This window comes from Mandrillus leucophaeus, unplaced genomic scaffold (assembly GCF_000951045.1).
Source record: "Mandrillus leucophaeus isolate KB7577 unplaced genomic scaffold, Mleu.le_1.0 Scaffold267, whole genome shotgun sequence".
Classification (NCBI taxonomy): domain Eukaryota; kingdom Metazoa; phylum Chordata; class Mammalia; order Primates; family Cercopithecidae; genus Mandrillus; species Mandrillus leucophaeus.
In genome coordinates, this window is record NW_012102776.1 from 2,383,929 (window position 1) to 2,402,414 (window position 18,486).

The 18,486-nt window shown below is 35.0% G+C and overlaps 1 protein-coding gene across 1 annotated transcript in view; it reads left to right on the top strand.

Moving 5' to 3' along the window:
- Positions 1-1,042: 1,042 nt before the first annotated feature.
- DYNC2H1 (dynein, cytoplasmic 2, heavy chain 1) overlaps positions 1,043-18,486 on the top strand; it is a 376,294-nt gene continuing 358,850 nt past the window's right edge. The window contains exons 1-12 of the mRNA XM_011984411.1: positions 1,043-1,381; positions 5,122-5,292; positions 5,684-5,819; positions 6,749-6,867; positions 8,146-8,290; positions 9,044-9,276; positions 11,868-12,002; positions 12,110-12,223; positions 12,344-12,455; positions 12,791-12,915; positions 14,238-14,413; positions 16,730-16,925. Of these exons, the coding sequence (XP_011839801.1) occupies positions 1,187-1,381; positions 5,122-5,292; positions 5,684-5,819; positions 6,749-6,867; positions 8,146-8,290; positions 9,044-9,276; positions 11,868-12,002; positions 12,110-12,223; positions 12,344-12,455; positions 12,791-12,915; positions 14,238-14,413; positions 16,730-16,925 (1,857 nt within the window). The 5' untranslated portion in view covers positions 1,043-1,186. The remainder of the gene's footprint in view (positions 1,382-5,121; positions 5,293-5,683; positions 5,820-6,748; positions 6,868-8,145; positions 8,291-9,043; positions 9,277-11,867; positions 12,003-12,109; positions 12,224-12,343; positions 12,456-12,790; positions 12,916-14,237; positions 14,414-16,729; positions 16,926-18,486) is intronic.

The following is an 18,486-nucleotide window of genomic DNA, read 5'->3' on the forward strand; positions in this document are numbered from 1 at the left end:
TTTTAAGGGGAGGTTATGATTATTAAGTGCAAACAAAAAATCTGTATATGTTTATGTACCCTAGGATCTTAGGCCAAACCAGTGCTGAGGTGATGAATGACTACAGCAAACACTTCCTGAGGGCAGGAACTGTGTCCCCAGGGCCTAGTTCGGTACTTGGCAAATTGTGTTAGACTGGTGCAAAAGTATTTACAGTTCGTGCCAAAAAACCGCAATTACTTTTGCACCAACCTAATAGCATGTAGTAAATATTTTTAGAAGAGAATTACTGAATTGAGAGTGTTTGACGAATGTTCAGATGAATGACCAGCAATTTAATAGTTTATATTTATGCCATGGGGTAGAAAATGACAAAGACTGTTTTCATGCCCGTATTTTCACAGAATTTAGTTGCGGTTGTTATGTTATAAAATAAAAGTATCATTGTACATTTTAGCTATTTTACAAATATGGTTGTGTTCGGGTAATGATTGCAATGAAAAAATCGCTGGTTAAATTTTTCTAAAATTAATAATAGGAGAAAAAACAATGTTGGGAAATGCAGCAGCACAGAAAGGAACACAGGGCGATTGAGAAAGTAAATTAACATTGTATTGAATTCATATTCTTTATAAGCCTCTCTAAAAAGCGATTTTTAAATACTGATCTCTTACAATCCGCACTACACTCCTGGTTGTGAGAAAGTATTTACCCCTCTTACAGATGTGTACCTTGACGCTGACAGTGTGGTTTGCTACCAGGTGCACGTCAAGACGGAGTACTGGAACCCAGCTCTCCTAAATGTAGATCACCCTGCTGTACTTGAAGGCTAGATGCCTCTCTTCTGATTATGCGTGATAAGAAATCAGTAAGAAGAATAAAAGACATGTTTGAGAGCCAACACAAACTTGTCCGAACCCTTTACAATCGATGACCGCAGGGAGCCGCTGAGGAGCTCCGAGGCGGTCGATCGCCTCCGCGAGCTTTGCGTGCGCGTGTCCCGGGAAGGCAACGTCCACCGCGCGCCGCCAGCGACGCCGCCGTAGCGCTCCGTCGCCATAGCGACTACCCTTGGCAACAGCGAAGCTCTGCGGTCCCGCGGTCGGGCTAGGGGTTTGAGCCAAGCTCCTCTCTTCCCTTCACTTCCCTCCGGACTGGTTTCTTCTTCCTTCCTCCTACCGCCAACTTCCCTCCACCCCTTCCAATCATGGCGAACGGGACTGCGGACGTTCGGAAGCTCTTCATCTTCACTACTACCCAGAATTACTTCGGGCTGATGTCTGAACTCTGGGATCAGCCACTGTTGTGCAACTGTCTTGAAATCAACAACTTCTTGGATGACGGTAACCAGATGCTCCTCAGGGTGCAGCGATCCGACGCCGGAATCTCCTTTTCCAACACGGTACGGTTCCTTGCACTCCTGCCTGACCCCTGACCGCTCTTCAAGTCCCCAGGCCCAGCCAGAGGGATGTCGGGTCACACTCTAGCTTTACCAACCGGATCCTTTTCAGGAACGCAAGGCTGTCTCCACTTCTCCTGCATTATTAGCTTAGCTGCTTTGGCCTCGTGCTTAAGCATATAGTTTCCAAGCTTTGCATCCTACCTGACCAAAGCAGGTTTCCCTTCCACACATCTGAATAGAAGCAATTAGATTGTATTTTATTTTAAATTTTTATACGGAGTCTTACTCTGTCGCTTAGGCTGAAGTGTAGTGGCGCGATCTCTGCTCACTGCATCCTCCGCCTCCTGGGTTCAAGCGATTCTTGTGCCTCAGCCTCCCAAGTAGCAGGCGCGCGCCACCACGCCTGGCTAATTTTTGTGTTTTCAGTAGAGACGGGGGTTTCACCACGTTGGCCAGGCTGGTCTCCATTTCCTGACCTCAAGTGATCCGCCCTCCTCGGCCTCCCAAAGTGCTGGGATTACAAGCAGGAGCCACCGCGCCTGGCCTATATTCTACTTTTTAAGAAAGACTACAGATACGTTATAACTAAAAGGAAAACATTTACTTAGTTATTTTTATTTTATCTCTCTCCCCCTTTTGAGGTTTTTTTTGAGGCAAGTTCTAGTCTATCTTTTTTGGATCAGGCTCTGCTTTTAACATTGCCCAAGGGAAAGATTAGTTAGGAATTTAAATTTTTGCGAAATGATATATTTCAAAATAAAGTTTGAATTTTTTATTGGTGTACAACATGTGATATACTGATTTATTAATTACACTGCCCCCTCCACTGGCAGGATTGCTTAAAAAATGGGTTGCATTTGCAATCAGGGCTTATATATATAAACCTAAAAGAAAAACACAGGAGAAAATTGCCTGGCACAGTAAAGGGGACTCAGTAAATACATTTAAGTTAATAAAACAAAGACATATTTTCAACCTCTTCCTCTTGCGTTCACCCTTATCCCTAGGTCTAGCAGAGTTTTCGACACTCAGCAAAAGCATTCGGTGCCTTTTTTTTTTTTTTTAAGATGAAGTTTCACTCTTATTGCCCAGACTGGAGTGCAATGGTGCAATCTCGGCTCACTGCAACCTCTGCCTCCCGGGTTCAAGCGATTCTCCTGCCTCAGCCTCCCAAGTAGCTGGGATTAAAGGGCATGCACCACCACACCCGGCTAATTTTTTGTATTTAGTAGAAACTGGGTTTCACCATGTGGGTCAGGCTGGTCTTGAACTCCTGACCTCAGGTGATCCACCCACCTTGGCCTCCCAAAGTGCTGGGATTACAGGCGTGCGCCACCGCGCCTGGCTTCAGGGCATTTTTATACGATGATTGAATCATTCAGCCCATTCACTATCTTTATTCTTAGGTTTAATTCGATTGTATTTAATAAACATTTACTTTGAAGTCAATACAGGCAAGGCACTTTGCTAGGCTTGATGAGTTTACAAAGATATAAAAAGGATGGATAATCATAGCTAACATTTATTTTCACTTTAGACTCTGTCAAGCACTGTTCTAAGTACTTTATATGTATTGGTTCATTTAATATCCATAACAACACTGTAAGATAGGAACTATTCTTATTTTATGGCTGAGGAAAGTAAGGGACAAAAGTTACAACCTAAATGTTAACTTTTCTTTTGCTCCAATAGGTAGTGTAATTCAGGGTAGAGCCCCCTGCTTTCTGCCTTTGCCAGACTCACTCTAGTGGCTTAGGATGACATATACTCAGCAAATGATAAAATCAGGACACACTGTTATAAATGCCACTGAAAGTTCAGATAGAATGCAGTAGGAAAGATGGAAAGGGGTTTGGATTTGTGAAACTGTATCTTAGCTTGGGTATTTGAAAGTTGAAGTTAGAACTTTTTTTTTTTAAGTTAAAGCTATTACTAGTACAGCCCAATGATGTATCTGTTATTTTTAGTTGTACACATCGCTACAGGTGTTTAGTCATATTTGAAAATATTTTGTTATGTCTTCAGTTGTACTTTAGATGCCTGATAGTTAGCATGGTTCAATAAGTTAATAAGTCAGCAAATATTTATTGACTACCTACTAGTACTGGGGACAAAACCATGAACACAGAGTCCGTATCTTAAAGGAGTAACATTGGAATGGACAAAGGTAGGCTAAACACATGCTACAGATATATGTAACATCATTTTGGGTATTGATAAGTGCTGTTAAGATAAAAATAATGTTATAGTAGTGATGGGATGGGGTTGGGAACTACAGATATATATAGGGTGGGAGATAATACGTCTCTGGATTAGTTCTCTTTGAAGTGAGATTTGAATGATGAGTTGCAGGCAGACATAATCTGGGGGAAGAGTGTTCTAAGCTAAAGAAACTGTAAGTACCAAGGCCCTGAGCTGGGTTTTAACTTGGTTTCGAGGGGCAAGAAAAAAAATCCAGAGTGGTGGCTGAAGTTTATGGTATGAAGGAACATTATGGTAGATGAGAAGGGTGAATAAGGCATAGGCTGATCATTTAGGACCTTGTACACCATTTAAATTGAAATAGGGAGTTATTGGTAATCTTAAGCAAGAGAGAGCTGTGATCTGGTTTATGCTTTAGGACAGAGGTTCGCAAACTTTTTCTGTAATGGGTCAGATAATATTGCAGGCAACAAGGGCTCCATTGCAGCTACAACTTGGCCTTTGAGTGTGAAAGCAGACATGTAATCAACTTTGTAATAATACATGTAATTGAATGGGAATGGCTATGTTCTAACAAAACTTTATGGACACCGACGTGGATTTTCATATACTTTTCGTGTGTCATGAAATATTATAAGAGTTTGAGCAGTAACAGAAAGTTTCAGCTCCTTTCTAGCAGTCAAAAATGTACTTTTTTGGATAGAAAAAAGCGGCGTGAGACCCATAGCTGTTCTTCATACACAGCAGTGACCTTGTTTGAAAGCTTTTTAATTCGTAGACTTCTTTTCTTGAAAAAAGAAATGAGAAAAACTGAAAATGTGTGTAAAATGCAAAAACTTCCTTTGACTAGTATACTTCTCAGCTAATGAACTAATTACTGTGAACTGACCTATTTTAAACAAGGTTGCTGTAATGAATTCCAATTGAGTTCACCTGGTTCTGATTTAAAATAATCTAGCTATATGACAATTTAACAAAAAAGTTTTATGCTCTTAACTCTTTAAGGAAAAATTTTCAGTTAAGATAAAGTTAATTTTAGGAGATAGACAACTTAAATTCATTTTGGTAGTTTTGAGTGCCTGTATACTTTTAAAAGCACCTTTTAAAATGCTTTTTCTAGGTAAGGAGGTAATTAACATTTTGTTATAGACTTTCTGGGTTACTAGAGAAGTACACTATTCATTGTGTACCTGGAGCATACAGCTTTCATCTGTACTATTACTGATTCTGGCTGGAATGGAATCTGGCTGGAATGGAATCTGGCTGGAATGGAATCTGACTGGAATGGAATAGTTAGCTGTCAATAATGTATATATTGTTTTATGTTTATAAATAATTTATGATCGAACATAAGTGGGAATAGGTTTTTAAACTGAAGTATTCTTAAGGAGAGAAGAGATAAATTGGTTTTAATGTATTTATTTTTAAAGTAACTATTTTTTTCCAAGAGGTATAATTATAGTGATACAACTTTGTATACATTTTTTTCAAATATTAAATTTTATGACAATAACATTAAAAATCATTTGTCACTTTAGATTGAGTTTGGTGACACCAAAGATAAAGTGCTGGTGTTTTTCAAGCTGCGACCTGAAGTAATTACCGATGAGAATCTACATGATAACATTCTTGTTTCATCTATGTTAGAGTCACCTATTAGTTCTCTTTACCAAGCAGTACGGCAAGTATTCGCACCAATGTTGTTAAAGGTGAGAAAAGTAGCTGTCATTTTTTTTTTAACTGAGGTATTTGGAGAAATGTTTTCATATAAACATAAATATCTATTTTTACTGTTAATGTTATTAGTGTTTCAATTTTAATTAAAATTTCTTAACTTTTTTTAAACTTAAATTTTAATGTAAGTTGTGGTAAAAAATAGAGAAATTGGAGAAAGGTATAAAATGCAATCCACATCAACTCTTAACATTTCTACATTAGATGCTTTTCATAGTTTTAACTGTTGAGAGGACTTTTTATTCTTATGAAGTGGAGGTAGTGGCAGGCTTTAAGAAAAATGGGTTTTTGGACAGTGTTTTGGGAAGCCAATTTGATTAGCAAAATTTTGATCAATCTTGGTTGCACTTGTCTGTTTTTGTTTAGGATCAGGAATGGAGCAGAAATTTTGATCCCAAACTGCAGAATCTTTTGAGTGAACTAGAAGCTGGGTTGGGTATAGTTCTACGAAGATCAGACACTAACTTAACAAAATTGAAATTTAAGGAAGATGACACACGAGGTATTCACCATAGCTTAATAAAAGAAAGTACAAAATGATTGTCTCATTAGTACATTAGTGAATGAACATATTTCTTTATAGATTTCTTCAAATACTTTTGGAATTTCTCTAAGCATTGGTTTAAAAAAAAAGAGTAGATTTATGTGGATGTAGAGAAGAGGAAAATATAATTGTTAATAATGTGCAATCTAGCTTGAGCCTCCAGAGTAGCTAGAATTACACGTGCATACCACTATCCACTGGCTAATTTATTTTAGTTCTTGTAGAGATGGGGTCTTGGTCTGTTGCCCAGGCTGGTGTCAAACTGCTGGCCTCAAGGGATCCTCACTACTAGGCCTCCCAAAGTGCCAAGGCAGTAGTTATGTTCTATAAAGTCACTGTAAACACTGAGTTAGTGAATATTGAACCTTTGTTCCTAGGAGCAGTACAGGGTGAGATTCCTTTGAGCCCCTGGTCACAACATCTCATCAACTGATCAATACATAACCTTATTTTTTTTTTTTCTCTTTAAAGACACTTTAATTCATATATATTGTTGATTCATTAACATTGACTTCATGGCTAACAGCACTGTAACTCACGCCTGAATGAAGCTTAACGAACATATATTTTTTCTGTAAGGCACATTACAACCTTCTTGTGATTTGGAACACTAGACAGCAATTTAGCACTTTTTTGGGGGGCCATTTTAAACTGAATCACTAACAAAAAGAACATAGATCTGAAAAATGTGGCACTAAGTAGACTGCAGGAAGGACACTTGTTTATAGTATGAAATAGGAAACAATAAGGAAGTGTCACCTGTTTGACCTCAGCTAGGAGCATATGTGTTAGATGACTCAAATATTTTGCTGCTGTGCTGTTTTGTATTCATTTTTTTTTTCTCTGATATTCTATACCATTTTTTTTCCCCCTCTTGACTTTTACAGGTATCCTTACACCAAGTGATGAATTCCAGTTTTGGATAGAACAAGCTCACCGTGGAAATAAACAGATTAGTAAAGAAAGAGCCAATTATTTTAAAGAATTATTTGAAACAATTGCAAGAGTATGTGATTCATACATGGTTATATATTGGGCTTCTTATAAAAGTACTTTAGGATTCAATTTTTACAGCCTCTCCTCTGTTTTAAAATCTACTTGACGATTGTGAACAAAATAGATTGTATGTAGAAAAGTTTAAGTTGTATATGTAAAATGAATTGAGAAATCCAAAACTTAGTCAAATTCTAATCTCTATAAAATCTTTTTCTCAATAACGAAATTACGCCTGGGCATCGTGGCTCCCACCTGTAATCCCAGCACTTTGGGAAGCTGAGGTGGGCGGATCACTTGAGGTCAGGAGTTCGAGACCAGCCTGGCCAACACAGTGAAATCCCGTCTCTACTAAAAATACAAAAATTAGCCGGGAGTGGTGGTGAGCGCCTGTAATCCTAGCTACTCGGGAGGCTGAGGCAGGATAATCGCCTGAACCTGGGAGGTAGAGGTTGCAGTGAGCGGAGATTGTGCCATTGCACTCCAGCCTGGACGACAGTGTGAGACTCCATCTCAAAAAAAACCCAAAAAGCAAAAAAACCCCAAAATTACTTTTCTGCAGGTACATAGTGAAAAACAAATATAACAGGTTTATCCATGTACAGGTAACATGTTCTTTTGAATGGGTGTTCACTTTGTTCAAATTAGCATTTTGAAGTAATCTGAAATATAAAAAATCTTAGTTTTATGCTTATTTAATTGATTATTCCTTTATGTGTCTACATTGAAATTGAGTAACCATTTTAAGTATGAACATAAAAAGTCTATTCTTTTCAAAACAAATATATATTAATTTTCTACTCCTTTCCACTGTTATTTCCATAATATTTTAATAGAGTGTTTTAAATGGTTTTAAGCTTTTTTGGGTAACAGTGATGAAAATAGCATGATAAATCTTGACTGTGGTTGTGTGATTAAACATAATATTGTGAATTAATAATGAATGAATAAAGACATGTGAACTACAGTGGGTAGTGCATACGTGGAGTTGAGATCACCTTTATTGGGTAACTTTTAAAAAATCAAAATTTAAAGAAAATTAGGCCAATTGTGTACATGAATGAGTAGACTTTTTACAATTTTTATATTTTGTCTTTTCATGACATTTATGTTTGGGGGGAAATTATAGGGTATTTGGATAGAAGTAGTTATCAGCTGTTAGAAAAAGGAGGAGAAAATAATATGGCAAATGTTAGACTTGTGGCAGTTGAAAAGGCCTGGGAACATTTTGATTATATTACCCAAGGTACAAATATAATTATGTTTAAAAATTAGTGCACTTTTGTTCTAGGAGTTTTATAACTTGGACAGTCTATCCTTACTAGAAGTTGTCGACTTGGTGGAGACTACTCAGGATGTTGTAGATGATGTGTGGAGACAAACAGAACATGATCATTATCCTGAGTCACGAATGTTGCATCTCTTAGACATCATAGGTACTAGTAAAAAAACGAACTTTTGGAATTTCGAAAACCTGTCTTATTTTGTTTACTTTTTGTCATTTAAGTCCTTACTTAAAATGCTCCTTTATGTAATACTGTAATTGAGAGTAAGTCTTAAAGCAAATAATGTAGAATTATTTAAATAGATATTTGTATATAGTTGGGTAGTATAAATCATGTGTCAAATTCTTGGAACCATTAATATAACCAAATTTATATAGATTTTTAGTATCTATGCATATATTTAGGCTACTTTGAAATAAACTGAAAAATAAAGTATATAGGCTTATTTGTTAATATTAAATATTTTGACCTCGAAAATACCCTTGCCATTATTTTCATAAGGAAATATCAGATAAGTACATAAAGTTATATGTACAAATATATTTATTGCAGCATTGTTTGTGGTAAGTAGAAGTAAATAGCAATTAAGGATTATTTACAAAATGCAGTATCCATACAGTAGTCTCTGCAGCCTTGAGGAAATTGTATATATATTTCTATACTTAAAAGGTATAATGGTATATTGAAAATTGAAAGATGCAAAAATGCAAAGCAATATGTGTGTGTGATCTTAAAAATATTTGTGACTGAGAGTGGTAGTCTAAGGGTGTGCGTGTGATATTTCATAGATCCTTAGTTTGTTAATTTGTATATTTTTAAAATATTGTCATAAGCATGTATTTTATAATTATTCTGTAAAAATACATTTATTTCCATTAAACTCTTTGTTTTCTGTTTTATTAGGTGGTTCATTTGGAAGGTTTGTTCAGAAAAAGTTGGGAACTTTGAACCTATGGAAAGATCCTTATCATCTTGTGAAAGAAAATCTGAAAGCGGGCATTTCAATTTGTGAACAGTGGGTGATAGTCTGTAATCATCTAACAGGTCAGGTGTGGCAGCGCTATGTTCCTCATCCGTGGAAAAATGAAAAATATTTTCCAGAAACACTTGACAAACTTGGCAAACGCCTTGAAGAGGTATCACTTTCATTATCTAGATCTTTGTCTTTAAATGTAAAGTATGTCTGCACTTGTTTGTAAATGTATTTTATAATCAATAAGCCCTATACATCTGCTGGAAATTAGTTTTGTGAGAGAATAGGAATTAAAGTTCTTGTTGGGGCCAATTTCCACATCCTTTCTTTTTATTTGGTATGAGACTGGTCAACTTGATAGTTGTGAGCTTATATTTTGTTCTTTATTGTAAAAAGATAATCAGCCCACTTGACCATGTATGGAAGCTTTCAGGGCATCTTTTGGCTATTGCAATTGTTTTTAAGTTGGAACAACTTTTTAAGTGGTATTCAGTGGAAATATTTGAAACAATTGCTTAATTTACACAAGTTACGACTTTCAGTAAAGAACATATATTTAGCTTACAGGGACAGGCAAAATGAGATTACTTAAAGATTGTGAAACTGACCATTCCTGCCTTGCTTAGAAGAACTATAGTTCTTTATTGGAGACTTAAAAAAAAAAAAAAAAAAAAGCTTTTTAAAGATGAAATATTTGAAACGTATTAAAAAGTGAAACAGTATAATGACTGTCCAGGTATCCACCATTCAATTTTAATAGTCTTTGACATTATTCAGTTCTTGTCTTATCTTTGTTTTTCCCTGCCTTTCCCCTAACCTTTTTTTTTTTACTGGAATATTTTTAAAGCAGAGATATTATATACTTCCACCCTTAAAACATAACCACAATGCCATTATCACAGCCAACAAAATGACAATAATTTCTTCGTATGTTTTTATATCTGGCCAGCATGTATTTATCCTGATTTTCTCAGAAATTTGTAAATAGTTGGTTTACTTGAATGAGGTTGCAAACAAGGTGCACCCATTGTATTTGGTTGATAGGTCTCCTGAGACATTTTTAATTTAAAAGTTTCCCCCCTTTTATGCCATATAGCGTTTCTCACCTTGCTATATCAGGATGTATGTGGTATCAGGTTTTCCCATTTTTAGTGACATGAAGTTTGATCTGTGAGGGTTCAGGTATGATCAATCTGATGAATTCATTATAATGCTTTCCAACTTTTAAAAAATGCTTTTAGCAGTCATTAATCATGAAGAGTTACAAAATGGTGATTTTCTAATTCTGGTGTTCTTTCTGCTTTTATTAGTCATGACTTTTCTATAAGAAGAATTTTTTCTTCAACTTTTTAGTTACTTTGAAATATAGTTTGCATAGAAATGGCAGTATAGATAATTGCTTATTTCTTTTGATCACTTTTTAGAACAATGAACATTAAGTAGATTAGTGTCATAGTAAGTTCCATTGGTAACCAATGAAATGTTTTTTGATAGTGTCATTATGAACCCATGAATTTTTTTATTTTATGTGTTTCAGTCTATTCTGCTTATTATTATTATTATTACACTCAAATTGTTCAGTTTTTGGGCAGAGAGTGCCCCTTCAAGTTGCCTCTTATGCCATTTTGACATGACTTCAGTGTTTCTTTCTTTCCATTTTTTTTGAGATGGAGTCTTGCTATGTTGCCCAGGTTAGAGTACAATGAGATGACCTTGGCTCACTGCAATCTCTGCCTCCCAGGATCAAGCAGTTCTCCTGTCTCAGCCTCCTGAGTAGCTGGGACTACAGGTGCATGCCACCACACCTGGCTAATTTTTGTATTTTTAGTAGAGATGGAGTTTTCGCCATATTGGCCAGGCTGGTCTTGAACTCCTGACCTCAGGTCATCCGCCCACCTCGGCCTCTCAAAGTGCTGTGATTACAGGCGTGAGCCACCACACCTGGCCAACTTCAGTATTTCTTTGATAGCTTTCAAGCCCCCAAAAGTGTTCCAGTCCAGCCCATGTTGTACATTTTATATCTCATACCTGGAATTAGTAATTTTTTTCAAGGAGCCTGATTCTTTTTTGGGGATATTTAACAACAATCTGTAGGGGAAGGGCTGTTACTTAGTTATCAATGCTGTTAGGCATTCTCAGTAGACAAAACTGCTAATAGGTAAATTTTTAGCAAGAGAAAAATAAATCATGAGTTTATACTGAGATTTACAACTCAAATAGAAGGAATTGTTTTCACTTAACCTTTTTGATTACCTTTTGATTGTTGGTGGAAATTTTTAGCTCAAAATACAGTATGTGTATCCCAGCTGTTTGTAAATAATAAAAAATAGGGCTGTTAACATGTCATTTCATTATTAGAAGTGCAATTTAATGCAGAATAATGAAAATCAGAAGTTATTACTATATTAAGGGTAGGCTCTAAAAATTTACTTAAATGAGCTGTAAATATAGTTTAAACAGTTTTTTAAACTGTGTTAAACTTTAAACATAGTTTAAAATATTTAGGTCTTATATATATTCACGAGATTTGAGCACACTTATTAATGTTAGTGTGATGAAACAGTTATGTTTTTGAGCATCACTTTGTTGTTGTCACCTGTCAGTTCTCTGGATTAGAGTTTCAGTTTTATTTTATTTTATTTTTTTAGTGAACCTAATTTAGAGAAATTCTTGCCCAATATATCTAGATTTTAGACCTATTTATGCAAATGGTTTGATTTAAATAAATTCTGTTTTTTTAATACTTTGTTTTAGGTCTTGGCTGTTAGAACAATTCATGAGAAGCTTCTCTATTTTTTACCTGCCAGTGAAGAGAAAATCATATGCCTCACTCGAGTATTTGAACCTTTTACTGGCCTAAATCCTGTGCAATATAATCCATATACTGAGGTTGTATATATATTTGTTTATGTCTATATAGTTTACTGAATATGTTGTTCTTTTTAAAGACAGATTTAAAAAATACTAAAGTCTAACAATGTTGTTAATGTGTGTAGCCCTTGTGGAAAGCTGCAGTGTCTCAATATGAAAAGATTATTGCACCTGCGGAACAAAAAATAGCAGGAAAATTGAAAAGTTATATTTCAGAAATTCAAGACAGTCCACAGCAGGTAAAACATTGAGATATTTCACTTTTAATATTTCTCTTAAGCTATTTAGGATATATATATATATATATTTACTGAGTTGATCTGTTAGGATGAATGTATACTTATTTTATTTTATATTAGCTTCTTCAAGCATTCTTGAAATATAAAGAGTTGGTAAAGCGTCCAACTATAAGCAAAGAATTGATATTAGAAAGAGAAACTTTACTGGCAAGACTTGTGGACTCAATTAAAGGTAAAAGTTTATAAGATTATAGTGTTTGCTTGAGAGAATAATTTTGTATATTACTGTTTTCTTTGTTGCATACCATTTAGGATTAAAGATGCATTTTTCTGACATTTTCATGTGGACGATTAATTTACTTATTCTGTTATAAATGACAGTTTTTTTGCATTAACAAGTTATTATCTTTCTCTGTTTCATTTGATACGTGGTGCAGTCCTTGGGGGGTAAGGACCAACTCATTATTTTTCTATCTATAGCATTTGACATAGTGCTTGGTACATGGAAGTTATTTAGGAAATCTTTGATAATTCTTTGTAATCATTTATTTGATTTAAATTTTATAGATTTTCGATCAGACTTTGAGACTCGGTGCCGAGGAATTCCTGGTGATGCATCTGGACCACTTTCTGGCAAAAATCTTTCAGAAGTTGTCAACAATATAGTTTGGGTTCGCCAGTTGGAATTGAAGGTATTTATTTTAATAAAAAGATGAAGAGTACTAATTATAAAATCTGCTAAATTAAGGCATGTAGAAGGTACTCTAGAGTTGTAGTAAATATATTTTCTGTTTTCCTTGGCACAGCCATCTAATTTTCATACAAAATGCCGAACACTGAACAAGTATGCAGAGAAGTTTTAATGGTTCTATTCCTTCTTTCTGTAGAGATAGTACATCATTTATTCCAATTGCAGTTGTTCCAAAGAAATACCTGTATTCAGGAGGAAAGCATCCTTTACACTGAGTAAAAAAAAGAAAAATCATTGTTTACAAAAATGAGCTGGATGTGGTGGTGCCCGTCTGTAGTCCCAGCTACTTAGGAGACTGAGGTGGGAGGATCACCTGAGCCTGGGATATTGAGGCTGCAGTGAGCCATAATTGTGCCACAGCACTCCGTGGTGGATGACAGAAAGAGATGCTATCTCAAAAAAAAAATTATTGTAAAATTTTAGTAGTTGCAAAGTCTTACCTGCAAGTATGTTTATGTAACTAAATCACTTTAGGTTGAAAGGAAGTTAAAGGAAAGGTAAAAGGTATGGTCTAAGGTAGTGACAGCAATTTATAGATTTAAACGATTATTATTTTAATACTATTAAAATTGACCTAAGACTCTTATGGATTACTAACTAGTATGTGGTCCAGTGTCTTGCATTAGATTTGTACAATAAATGTTAATTGATTATAGTCTGTGAGTAAGGGCAAGACCTCATGGAATATTACAAAAGCCGGCATATTCGACATTTCTGCTTATTCAGGTTTGTATTTTTGATGTTTTATTTTCTGATATATTCTGCCTAATGATTCTGTCAGTCAGTTTTCCAGGGTGCTGTAATGTTCTCCATACAGTTGTGGAGGAAAGGCATTTATGTCTCTTAATTGACATTCTCATTGGCCTAATTACCATTTGAGCTGTTAATCGGAGCATGTTGCTAAGGGCTGAAATTATTACTGAACATGTTTAGGAGTAATGCTGAAGTTCCCAGAGCTTCCTCTGAAAAATCACTGGGGCACAGATATTTTGAGGGCTGACTTTCCCTTTACCGTCCATTTTATTCTTGGAGTTATGCCTTGTATGGGTTATCCTCTTGTGTTTGCTATTCTGCGGCTGTGTAATTCAGAAGCAAAGTAGGGGTTGATATTTTTATATTCTTTGGTAAATCTTCTGTTTCACTGTTTGTAGATGAAAAGGGAAATAATTTCTGAATCACAAATCAGAGAAGGGGACTCCTTACTTTATGCTAATTTTTTGGAATTTAAATAACGCACACATCTTTGTAATCTGACTTTTTAAGGTCGATGATACTATCAAGATTGCAGAGGCTCTTTTATCTGACTTGTCAGGATTTCGATGTTTCCATCGAAATGCTGAAGATCTCTTAGACCAGCTTAAACTATATGAACAAGAACAGTTTGATGATTGGTCCAGGGATATTCAATCAGGTTTATCTGATTCCAGATCTGGTTTGTGGTAAGTATAGATGTATTAAACTGTAAAATCCAAAACCATATGTTATTAATTCAAATACCCAGATGGAATTAATTATCTTTTTCCTTTTTCCAAACTTGCTACTCCTCTTCTAATTTTTTTTTTTTTTTGTTTTAGATCATCAACTTTTAATTCATTAAGGCTGGAAACTTTGATAATTTAGTTAACTGCCTCCCTCTTGTTTCTCTTGTCTGTTCCCCAGAATTAGGGATTCCCATTTTAGAATTAGCCCTTCCCTCATGCTTTTTTGTTATTGGTATTTATATATGTTTTTCTACCTTTTTACATTAATATTATACACACACACATACACTTTAAACAATGTTGCAGTTTTGTAAAATTGTATTATTTTTAAACTCCTTGAGACAGGGAGTATTTCTTCATGGTGCCCCACATAATAAGGCTTTGGTAAATATTTGTTGAGCTATATTGAATGTATTAATGAGTTAACCTTATTAATTCTAATGGGGATTTAAAATGGATAGTTTAAAAAAGTCAGTTTCTTTGTACCTCAGGTCCACTGTCTCCAGCATATTATTGTGGTTATTTTTAGAAACTCGTCATGTCTTTTTAAAAGTAACTTTGTCCATAAATGAAGTTTTCATTTTCCCTATACTGCTACAAAGGATAATTAGGCCAAAAATAGTACCTCTTAAATTGAATAATTCTTTTAAAGTCTAGAATTCTGGCTCTGGAGAGAAAATAGAGGAAACTGAAGGGTGTTAGAGCATAATGATTATAATTTTATGCCATTTAGTTCTTTCTCCTTCTACTTTGAGCCTAAAACATGAGAGATACTCCAAACAAGAAAAACAAAAAACAAACAAACAAAAACCACAGTGCTTTAGTCAGCTAATTTTGGAAAATTTGCATACTTCATCATTAGAGCTTCAGCGGAGGTCCACTAGCATGGTAGCATACCAATGGTCTGAAATCTGCTGTTAATAAGTTTGTTTAACTTTGTTCCTTCCACACAGCGTTTCTCATTTGGTTTTGAAACCCCCCTCCTCCTGCCTTTGTTTTTTCTTTTTTAGACCTATTTGTTGTCCCATAGAATCATCAATCTGTTTTTGGAAATATTTTGGGAAATGCTGGTATATACAAACTAACTTTGAAGATCAATCCTGAATAAAGGCAAAAAGAGTCACCATAATAGTTTACTGGCATGCTTTATGTGTATATAGGAAAATTTGGGCTAAATCATCATTTTAAGCCATTTTAAAGTATTCTACTTTTTATTATATTTTGTTTTATATGCTATTAAATAAGCTGAATACTTTTGTTCTTTGTTTTTGAGTAGATTACCTTCTAATACCTGCAATTTTTCTTAATTGTGAGGGTGTTTTGAAATAATGAGGCTGGGTGTGATGGCTCATGCCTGTAATCCCAGTACTTTGGGAGGCCGAGGTGGGAGGATCACTTAAACCCAGCAGTTTGAGGCCAGCCTGAGCAACATGGCGAAATCCTGTCTCTACAAAAGACAAAAAAAAATTAGCTGAACATAGTGACTTGCCTGTTGTCCCAGTTACTTAGGAGACTGAGATGGGAGGAATCTTTGAGCTCAGGGAGTTCAAGGCTGTAGTGAGCCATGATTGCTTTACTGCATTCCAGACTGGGTGTTGGAGCAAGACCCTGTCTCAAAAAAAAAAAAAAAAGAAAAAAGAAAAAAAGAAACAGGCATTATATAAACCTAATCCTAAAGGAAGGTGATGAAAGCATAATACCTGTTGCTGGACTTAGTTCAGCATTTTTGCAATCCATTCTGATTTGAGCTCCCCAAAGTAACATTTGCTATTATAGCCTTTACAAGAAACACACAAAAAGGACAATTACTAGAGAGTGAAACAAAGGGTAGAAGAATGAAACGTTTTAATATCTCTACTCCTACCATTTTGATATTATTTATCTTTTAATAAAAGTACTAAAGACGCAAGTTATGCTGATTTTTTAAAACAATTGAAGGTATCTTTAGAAAATGAATCAAAATTTTTTCTTTATCGTGGGTATGATGTCAATTTTGAGTTTTAGCTGAAACATTAAGAAATCGATTTTTCTTACTTTAAAACTGCTTGGTTGAAATATTAATGTGATGATATAGTTTGGATATTGCAGTTTGTTTCCAAAGTCTGACTTGTGAAATAATGTATAGAAAAAACCCACAACTTAAAAGCTATAATAAAAATTTTTTTTAACTTTGAGCTAATATTAGATGTACAGAAAAGTTGTAAAAACTATTGTGTTTATTAGTCAAAACAGTGAGAACATGAAACTTAACAGGTTATTTATTTTGTTTTGTAGTATTGAGGCTAGTAGTCGAATTATGGAATTGGATTCTAATGATGGATCACTAAAAGTGCATTATTCAGATCGTTTGGTGATTCTTCTGAGAGAAGTTCGTCAGCTCTCTGCACTTGGCTTTGTTATTCCTGCCAAAATACAGCAAGTTGCAAACATTGCGCAGAAATTCTGCAAGCAAGCAATTATTCTTAAACAAGTATGAAATTATATTTTTTGAATACCTACCTATTTGGAGTTCATTACATTAGACTAGAATATGCTAAAGTTTTTTTTTTTTTTTTTTTTAAAAGGCTAATAGAATAGCACTGCCAGCTGTGAAATTATGGTTTACTAAATGAGTCTGTTACAAAACTTGCTTTGTAACCTATAAGGAATTTATTAAATTGTTATTGTTTATTGCTTTTCACTCTAAAAAGCATTTGAAAAATAGTATGTTATTCTTCCTTCTTTTGTTTCATGTTACTTGCATAGGTTTTAAAGGACCTTCTAATTAAGGAGTCCTCTGCCTGCCTTCTAGGGGCAGAGTCATAAAGAATTATCAGGTTGATGAATGGTTTCTGTTTCTAGTCATTTTCTCAGTGACATCGCCATCATGTCACTTGCCTAAAAATCAGCTATTATCAGCTCACGGTGTATCTTCATAACATGGCATACAAGGCCCTTCTTAATCATGACCCTACTAAACTGACTGGTTTTTGCCTTTACTACCTATGCACTTCCCTGTCATACTGTACCCTATGCTTCAGTAATATAAAACTTTGCTTTTATCTGAACATATCTCCATGCATTTAAATCTGTTCTCTGATTGGAAAACTCAGTGTGATTGTTTAATTTCCAATTCACAAGTCACTGTCTCTGTTGTGTCTTTCTTTAGTTGATTTTTATTCTTTGGGCAGTGTGAAAATTACTATTATAATACTTCTCATATTGTATCTGATTTTTTTTCATCTTTTCTTTGACTTTATTATTGTATTTTAGATGGCAGGAACAGTATCTTGTATATTTGGTCTTTCATTTATTCTTTTACTCAACAAAGATTCATTGAGGATCTACCCTGTCATGCATAGTGTAGTGAGGATACAAAAATGAATACTGTCATAGTCAGGCACGGAATTTCTTAGCCTCTTTACTTTTGATAGTTTGGATCAATTCTTTTTTTAGGGGGCTGTGCTTTGCTTTATATGCTTTTTATTGGCATTCTTGTCCTGCACCTAGTATATCCAATAGCATCTGCTTAGTGCTGCCAATCAAAAATATCTCTTAACATTGCCAAATGTTCCGCTGAGGTATACTCTGCTTTGGTTGAGAATCACTGGTCTAGTGGGAGAGAGCAAACTAAACATCGAGTGCTCATTAAATATCAGGCCTTGTGGTAGATGCTTTAATTATGTTATTTTTAGTTAATTCCCCATTGTACCACTGATCTAATTGGGGATCAGATGTTTAACAAAGTTTTCCCAGTGCCACATAGAGAGTAAGTTATGAAGCTGGGATTTGATATCAAGTTTCTCTGACTCTAGAGCCCATATTTGTTTCATTTCAATATAGTGATGGACAAGTAGATCAATATTTAATGTATTATAAGTACTATATTACAGATGTTCAGGAAGTCTTGTGAAAGCATAGAGGCAGGGAGTTTCAATTCTTTTCCTATGTAGGGATAGAAGTAGTAGCAGGTAAGTCTTTTCAGAGGAATGATTGATGTGAGTCTGGAAGAGTGTACATACATTTTTCTCAAGTACACAGAGGATTGGGTG